Here is a 9609-nt window from a genome sequence, read left to right on the forward strand (position 1 = left end):
AATGTAAAAAAAAAAAATATATATATATATATATATATACACACACATATAGTCTTTCCTTCATTGTATACAAATAATCATCCTTCTAAAAACTTCCAAAATTAAATATCCTCCTCCCCCTAAAAATCAACTGCAGCAAAGAAAGTAATCTTTAACTTTGTTAGCACAGCTATAAATTATTCCATCTAGCATTTTAGGACACATTTGTTTAAATTTGCTTTCATACATCACATCCCATGTTCAACAGCTACCGAATGATATAAATTATGTACATCGGCATTTTGAACTGCAGTTACTTTATTAAATCTCAGTTTATGTCGTTACAACCCATTAAGCAAAATGATAAAGATAATCAAGCATAAAAGGATGGAGTTTGCAAGTTAAAATGTGGTGTGTAAGCTACATTAACATGCTATTCTTATGAATTCACTGCCATAATAATGAAAGGAGGCAACAACTTACTAAATACATGCAAGTAAAATTGCAAAACATATCCACGTTCATTACAGCTGTTGAAACATACCACTTGTCTTTTCAAAAACATTAGTCACCACACAGCATAAAATCCTAATGCCCATTCAAGAACACAAGCTCTGTTTTCTACATTTTGAGATGGTTTTGATTTCTAAAAATACAGCAAAAATCTACATAATAACATTTTAGTATAAACCAGTTTTCTGAATGAGAATCAGATACCTTAAACTTTCATGAAAAAATTGACAAACAATAGAGCATGCTTTACTAATGCAAAAACTATAGAATGTGCCCCACAAAAGTAAGAACAGGTATGCTACAACAGAAATTTTAAACACTTCAAAAACTAAATTTTTTAATTTCATGTGAATGAGTAAAAGAGAGACATTTGTCAGGCATCAACCCAAAGTAAATGGCATCACAAGCAGACATACATTCTTGAATTTATAACAGAATAATATATCAAAAAGTACTATCTGGGAGACTGGGTACGCTATTAAAAATTTGGTAAATGCCATTAAAGTACAGTTGAGAGAAAAACAAAACAATAAAAGCCAAGAGAAGCAGATTAACAAAATGTCCCTGAAAAAGTGACTGTCTTACATTAGAGCCACCTTCTTTAAAATGTGTGCTTTACTGCAATCAGAAGTTCAAACCACTGCTTTTTTCTGTTACAGTAACAAATTAAACAATATTCAAATTGAGATTAGACTCTTAAAGGACAACATTTTCTTCAGACAGCAGAGACAGTGAAACTCTTCCAATTAAAAAGGTGTTTTTTTGCAAATATTCCTATAACAGCATGACGAATGTGATATAATTTCGCTTTTTTTTCTTTTATGGAACAAGAAGTTATAGTGCTATATTAAAATCAAATCCATCATGACCTGCCTTTTTTCACTCAGTACCATGCATGCTCCCCAATAACAGTAGTCCATATAAGCTAGTCAGGAAAAAACAGATGGGTATAACCTACATGATGACAGAAGTTATCCATGATAAGACAAATTAACATTTAAAAGAATATTACTTGTAATGGCGCTTATGGAAATACTTGCTAGCTAATCAGGATTCATCAGCACTGTCTGGGGCATGTACTTACTCCATATATTGTCTCTACAAATAATATTAAAAAAAGAACACAGCATGTATGGCTTTACTTTAGAAGACACCGAATTTCTTTCATTCGCAATAAACTGCTTAATCCAATTTAAGGTCAAAGGGAAAGTGGGACCCTAACCCAGCACTCGGCAGGAACAAGGTGAGGAAACAATCCTGAACAGTAAGCCAGCCCGTCATCAAATGTACATGATTACTTAACTAAAACATATGAACACGTTGTCAAGAAGGAATTACCAACTCTTCAGCAGAAAAAAAAAAAAAAACTGTTGCATACATATATTTCCAAGAAAGATAGCAGTTCCTTTTTTCCCCACAAAAAATAACTAGCATTCCTTGGTAATATACAACAAAAACACATGTACGTGTGATAGGTATATGTCTGACAAGGGATACAAACAGTTAACATATTTAAATAATCTTATAAAGTGTGCATACAAGTATATACACACACACACACACACACACACACACACACACACACACACTCACACACACAAACGTGCGCATGTACAAAACAAAATGTGAAATGTATTCACATGGACACAGAACCTAATTATATTTTTACTGCCAAGCAACAATCCTTTAATGAATGTTTTTATAGCATCCGTGTGCAAATAACATTAAAAACACATAGTATGCCTTATATATTACATACACATGTAACCACATAAATTAAATATTATACACACATATTAAGGCTTTGTCTAAGTAGAAGGAAAAACAATGTCAGTCCAGTACAAAAGCTTGATCCTGCAATTACAAACCCAGAGAGGCTTTTTCTGACATACAGAATAAAATGCACAAAAGGAATTGTGTAGTGTAGAGTCTACAGTTTCTTATACAGTCACCAACAGAACACCTATAATGTATGGGTCACCTTCCCAAGTATACCTCCATATTCTCATACCCCCTACATAAACACAAAACACACAGGCACTAGTTTTATGTACATGTAAGTGTACAACATAATAATTACTGAAGACGTATGATATAAACTTACTAGAAGAAACTGTGCACAACAACTGGGGAAATAAAAACAAACAAAGCCGCTGGCATTACCTTAAAAAAATGATGACTCCTTTCCTACTTAAAATATGCAGTGAAACATTAAACATACAAATGGCATAATACAGCAAACAGCAGAATTGTAAGAGGGCATTCTGTGTAGGACTGCAAAAACTATGGAAACAGTTTAGAATCTGAACCTAGCTGCTACAGGTAGGACTGGTTTGAATCCAAGTTTCTCTTTTAAACTTTAGGAAACCTGACACCACACAGTCTGCAGCTCATATTAAACTGCCCCCCTGCTATGTAAAGGATCATTTATACCACCATGCAGAAGAGTCCACAGTTTCCTATTGCTGATAAGACATTGCACAGTTAGTGACCTGTAAATTGTGCTTTCTCCAAAGAGAAGGAGCTCACATAACCTAATAACAATGTAATCCATACATGTAAAAAGAAAACAGCACTTTCAAATCCCCACTTTGGGGCACTATGCAGGCTCATGTCAAGTAACAATGCTATGCTGACACCCTTTTCCTGTCTTGTCACAAAATTAATTATAAGTTTATCAGGATTAGAATAAGGGTACAAAAGTACAGGTTTCTGTTCAAGGTGACAGTAACAATAAAAAAGCTACACAGAGGAATTAGCCAAAGGACATTCAGTTGAACTCTGGAAGGAGGATAGACTTACTGCTTGTCATGTGGTCTGGTGAGGAGTACTGCCCATTAAGTGTAGCCGAAGTAAGGTCCACTGCCATTCTTGTCTGCTCCCTTTGGGGTGAATGTTCTTCATTGCCTGTTTGTGTTCATACATTCAGAATGTTAGTCCAAGCAAATAAGACACAGAGTAGAACTTCCATACATTAACACTGACAAGCTAACTTAACCACTCCCAGGGATCTCTTTTTTGTAGGTAAAATCTCAGTTTTTCTAATCAACCTAATACAGTCACATATTATGCAAGTAGTTCCTAAATAAGCTGCTCTTATCCACACCTGCTTACAAACTGGCTTTGTCCATGGGACCGAGGCATTATGTTTTGTGAATTTCCAAGACAGCAAATTGTAATTGCACAATAAATAGGCTTGCCTTTAGTTAGGTAGTTAAGCAAGTTTAAGAATCCCTTCAAAATAAAAAATTACCTACACATATGTTTCAGTATAGCATTAGCATTCAAGATGCGTCACATATTTGTGTTTATTTTGAACAAGCTATCAGCAAAGAAAAAACGTATTTCCTGCATGGTTCTACATATGTGTTCTACTGTGGCAGAAGAGATTTGTGTACTAAGAGGAGACTACCACTCAGTTATCTCTAACATTTGACACTGTCTACAACCACAGTGAATGGAGCACAATACAGTACAGTTTACAACCACTTACTTAAATCGACGCATCATGCAGATATCCCTGACTACTATTTTTATCTGTCAGGAATAGCCCTACTGCCAGTCATTTTGGATCTAAGTCTTTAAAAATGGACCACAACACTGTGACTTAAGCTTGAAATAAATTTTAAAAAGTTGTCTGCATTAATCATTAAGTTTCCTAGAAAACAATTTAGATATTTTCATAGCACTTTTCCACCACTGTATGAAAAACTTCCATGCATTCCTGATTAAAAATAAAGTGCTGATGACTATGCAATGTACATGCAGGAAATACAGACATAGCGGTTTGGCATTCCTTCATAATTATCACCAATCATGCAACCAAAATTCGTATATATCTACAGCAGCCAAAACTTTACCAAAACAAGACTTGGAAGTATCAGTTTTAATTTCAGACATAACTACAGTTGCAATGAAATCTAGAAACAAGAAGACTTCTGGATTACAAAATTCCAATGTTAACTACCATCAAAACACCATACCTCAAATCTCATTTGGGCAGTGTGTGCAAAAAACAAAGTATGAGGTGGGCAGAGTATGTATATTCAAGTGTATTTTTGCTTAGACCTGAAACTATCTTAAACACAGACAACAAACTGTACTGTGTGTAAAGTGAATGCACGGTGAGGAATATACATACACAATGGTTTAAATACCTGAAATTATCTTAAACTAAAACTTACTCGATATGCAGTCATCAGCAGCTTCAGTTTCCATAGTTGGTGTACCGTCCTGCAACACAAAATTAAAAAGCTTTATGTAAGACATGATTTTTTTTTATTAATATACTAAACTGTATAATTAAATAATGTGCTGTAAACAGTGTGTTATCATGCTTTCAAAAGGCATGTGTCTTTACTAAACCCGGTTTATATATAGGGCATGTATTATAATAGAAATACCTGCCGTGACTATTACCTATAAAGGAACACTTTTATTTTTTTTTTTTAATAATACACAGATGAAATTCCCAACACAGATGCATGGATGCACGTCACACAAACTGCACATTGGAACTTACTAATGCATTCCCAAAACAAAAGTTAGTAAAGTCACAAGTCTAACCAGGGCTTTGGAAATATTTCACAAACAGCAGGTGGAAAAAAAGTGCTTCATAATTTATACACATATTTGTTTTAAGTATGTGTACCTCCTTTTATGTATAAATGTATATCTGTTCTGAACCTGAAAAACTATGTGAATCACTGTTCTGCTATTAACAAACTCATAACTAAATAAATACATTTGAAAAGTGGAAATTGTTAATTCTTTTTTTGTGGAAATAGCCAAGCTATAGTGCTGCTCTAAGGCCAAAGTTTCACAAAGTAGAAAATGCTTGCACATAGCATACCTTTGCTGTCACACCATTTCTATTCTTCTTCATGTTTACAGCTTGCATATTATTTCATACCCATACATTCTCTCTAAGCTTCACACCTTCCTTAACATCCATTTCCCAACACACCAAGCATTAAAACTGCAGTGTGCATTTTGTTTTTATCAAAGATCCCATCTACCATTTGATTCTCACATCATGCATGACCTTTGTGACTGCATCAGACATTTCACACACCTCTGAAAGCTTTCTCCTACTCAAAAGTGCACATAATCCTCAACCCATCTATTTACTACCCATGTCTCTTTGTGAAAATTCAGTAGCAGATTACAACCACCTAACCCCCTCCCCCTTAAAACACAAGCAATACTTGATGTGCAGTATGACTTATACCTCAATCCTATCCTCTTTTAACATGTGTTACATTCTATAGAAAAAGTGCCGGCACTGGTATCTAACAAGAGTGCCTACCTGCTGTTTATATGTCAGTATTTCTATCATGACCATTACTTTCCAAAAGATGCAATTCTTTTTTACAAAAGAAAATCTAATCTTTAAAAAAAACTGTAAGTGACAAAATACAATGCATTGTTTTCTCCTCACTTAGATAAACTCAAACTATTTAGATATAACACGTAAAATGCAAACACAGATGCTAAATCATGAGCAACCAGACACCACCATGTTCAAGCACTTCTTACAGACAAGGTGAGGTGTAGTTAAAAAAAATCAAGATCTGTACAGTGTGTTAGCTTAGGCATAGTAGACATTTACCCATTTGATTTGGGTTCTGACAATAAAATAATCAGTACTTCCAACACTTCCTTTAAGTGAGACAGCAGGACATCTTCTGGTTTATACATATTTTTAAAGCAGAAATAAGTACCATAATACTATTGCCACTAAATGTAAAAAGTGCATAAACTATCTAAATAAGTTAAGCCATGAGTTGTAATTTTCTTTCCCGAGTATGTCCAGACAAGTCCATTAACTTCATTTTCAAAGCCTGCTACAGGGACGGCTCAATTATTCATTAAGAGCCATCTCCCTATTGATCTTTGGTATATTTAGCCTGTACTCCAGGAATTTCGACTGTACTTACTGGAATCAACATAAAAACAGCACAGCTTCGGTTCTTCTGCCTTCAAAGTACTTCCCAAAAAAAGAACAAAACTTCCTTTATTCTGTTCCTCTGTTATTTCCTATTATACGGGCATACAGATCAAATTGCCAACACGGATGTGCAACACATACACTGCACTGATAATCCAGGTAATGCGGTCCCAAAACAAAACCTAGTAAAGTCAGAGTTTATCAAGGGACTTCAGAAATATTTCATGAACGACAGGTGAAAAAATCCGCATGAACCTTTAATTCTTTTTGTAGAAATAGCAAAGCTGTAGGACTACTCTGGGACCAAACTGTCACAAGTCGGCTTCCCGATTCTTTTAAATAAATTAAGAGCAGTAGAAAGATGTAAAAGAAAAAAACATGCGTCAGAAAGAACAGGAAGAACCGTCCCACAGAGGAAAGGGTTAACATTTTCCAGAAATCATCTCAGTCCACAGCAAAGACATCAACAGGGAAACATACACAAACACACACACACGCTCATAAACCATACGAACAGACAAAGGTCTCCCGATCCGAACTGGTCAATTCTTGATCCCTTCCTCGTCTGTCATACCATTACCACGGGCCACCAGGCAACCGTACCTGACAAACCAGTCTTCTCCCAATTCAGATACGAAGCAAAACTCGAACCTCGGACAGAAAAGGATGCCCAATCTGAAAATAAACACAAGGACCCCAGTCCCCAGATCACAACAAAGTGGGTGACTGGAGCTCGGAAAAGTTAAGGCAGGAATGGTCACGTACTGAAGGAGGGAAACGCTACAGAGCGAGAGGTCAGTGTGGCACAGAACTGAGATTAACTACAGGGAAGGGAAGGAAAACAGACAGAAAAAACTGGATCCACCGGTTCCTAAGGAATCGGCCTAACCTGAGAAAAAAAATGAAGCACGCAAAAGGAACTGCAGGCAGGAGAGATATGCTTAGGCCAACAACTCTCTCAGGATTGTAGTTATGGCCCTTGGCAAGAAAGACTGCTTTTCTTTCTTTCTCTTTTACTGGAATGTGTCAAGGTAATCCACACCTGTGTTCAAGTACCTGAAAGGTGTGCTGCCTGGGGAATTGCATAAAGATATATATATATATATATATATATATATATATATATATAGATAGATAGATAAATAGATGTATATATATATATATATATATATATATATATATATGTGTGTGTGTGTGTGTGTGTGTGTGTGTGTGTTATGTGCATATATGTATGCGCGTACATTAAATACGTCAAAAAATTACTTGTTATATACAGGTAACATTTATTTTCCACGCATCCCATTAGTTATTCCCACAGGAGCCGTAGTAACTCCCACCACTTTGACAGTTCATATATAACCAGCCTTTGCAAATTACACTTGTGAATACTTTACAAATGAAGGCAATGCAACAACAGCAGGCTGGTCTGCCACTCCTGAAAGCACATATGCAATTTTATAATGGCATTCCAGAATGTTTTGCGTTATTATTCCTGTTGCTGTTTCCTTCTGGTTAGCAACAAGTCATCTGATCCCCCTTGATAACGCTGTCAGCTAGCTGCTCCTCCTGCTACTGCATCCCAAAGACACTTGGATATAGCTCCACACATCATCCCTGTTTCTTGCACCTGTTTACCTCCTCTGCCGATCATGAGCATCCCTGCCTGAGTCATGCCATTCTCAGCCCGTTTTACTGCACCGTCAGTGTCTTATGATTTGCCGGCAAGCAGTGCTGCTGCAGGCGGACTCTTCAGACTCAACTACTCGGTCTTCTCACTTCCTCCATTTTCGCTCTGGCAGGACCTCCCCAACTTAGGACGGCTGCTCGAGTCCCGAGCAAGGGATCCATCTCAATTCCCAGCTGGTGAAGATTGCCCAGGTTCGAGTGCTCGGCAATCATTGCATACTAGCTGTAAGAGCGAAGAGTTACAGGTGTATGTTAAATACAGAGATGGTAGGGAGAAAAGAAAAACATTAAATAGATGAAGGTGTAGGCATTATTCATACAGTGCTACTCACTTATCGGGTGATACAAGTGCCTTTTGAAAGTATGGGTAGTATATAATATCAAAAATTTCAGAAGTGTGTGCGTGTGTTGGGGGAGGGGTATATAGCTTATCAAGCTGAAGTTTAATTTTATGTTTTTATTAGTTTGTTGTTACAACAGTTTTGTCTTCCGCATATGAAGTTATATAGCCACTTACATGGAAATTTTAACTGGAGAACTGCCTTTAGGTGAGAAATTCTCCATTCAGTGTAGTATGCAACTGTTGGCTGGTTGTAAATCAGTATAATTTACTATGAAGGAGGCTTTAATCCCGTGTTTTGTGCTACTGACAGCAACAATCAAAGATGATTGACACGATAGAAGTAACATCAGGTTCCACTGTTTATTTTCATTGGTTGGGGAAGGAACCCCTAGACATGTGTAGCTTTTTGGCAAGTTGTAGATTCACTTTGGCAGACTTTTTTACACCACACACGAGAGGTTGTGGTTACTAAGTGTCTTGCTGTTTTACAAGATCGTCCTTATTTTGTGACCTTAACTCGAGAAATTATAAAGAAATATATTCCATTTTTCCAGTATGTAAAAATTGTCTGGCACTGCAGCATGTCTTTGTTTTTGACGGTGTAAAAACATTCCTTTTGCCTCCAGACTGTACATTGTAAAACATAAAGTACACGTGACGTTTAATAAGACAAGCCCTGCTTTGCGCATTTTACTGCCGTAATGGGATGCTGGTAGGCTTGGCACTTTTTCAGATGTCAAATTGGCGTATGTTTTAGGGAAATACGAAATGTTGCAAGACTATCCATATTCAGATATAGCCAGTGTAGTGCGTTAGAACTTGGGATTAACCTTTTTTCCAAACAAAAGCTCACTGTTTTATAGCTTGAGTTGTTTCTATTGTTTTATGTAATATTAAGATGTTTCCAATACAAAGTTGTTTTATGTTCACGTTAGGGTATATTTGGGAAATATTTCGTCTTAAAATCTTAGGACATTTGTAATTCTTAAGTCATTTTTGCAGAACTCAGCTGCCCAAATAAGGACTGTCCTGTGCAAAGAGTATCTGGTGGCATCCCTAGATGCTGGTACAAGGAATAAGTAATTCATGCGGAACATTGATGAGTTGTAATGCTGCAGTAATTTATGTGTCAAGAAAA

General features: G+C 36.4%; 1 protein-coding gene across 3 annotated transcripts in view; it reads right to left on the bottom strand.

Moving 5' to 3' along the window:
* IKZF2 (IKAROS family zinc finger 2) overlaps positions 1–8305 on the bottom strand; it is a 932087-nt gene extending 923782 nt beyond the window's left edge. Inside the window, exons 1-3 of one of the 3 annotated variants that reach the window (XM_044075710.1) lie at positions 8078–8305; positions 4677–4725; positions 3295–3399 (exon numbers count right to left, since the gene is read on the bottom strand). In XM_044075710.1, the coding sequence (XP_043931645.1) occupies positions 3295–3399; positions 4677–4710 (139 nt within the window). In that variant the 5' untranslated portion in view covers positions 4711–4725; positions 8078–8305. Of the gene's footprint in view, positions 1–3294; positions 3400–4676; positions 4726–7045; positions 7357–8077 lie in introns of those variants that run through there. The other 2 variants (XM_044075712.1, XM_044075711.1) reach the window with 2 other exon arrangements.
* Positions 8306–9609: the final 1304 nt, after the last annotated feature.

This window comes from Protopterus annectens, chromosome 6.part1, assembly GCF_019279795.1.
Source record: "Protopterus annectens isolate FY-2018-M chromosome 6.part1, PAN1.0, whole genome shotgun sequence".
Lineage (NCBI taxonomy): Eukaryota > Metazoa > Chordata > Ceratodontiformes > Protopteridae > Protopterus > Protopterus annectens.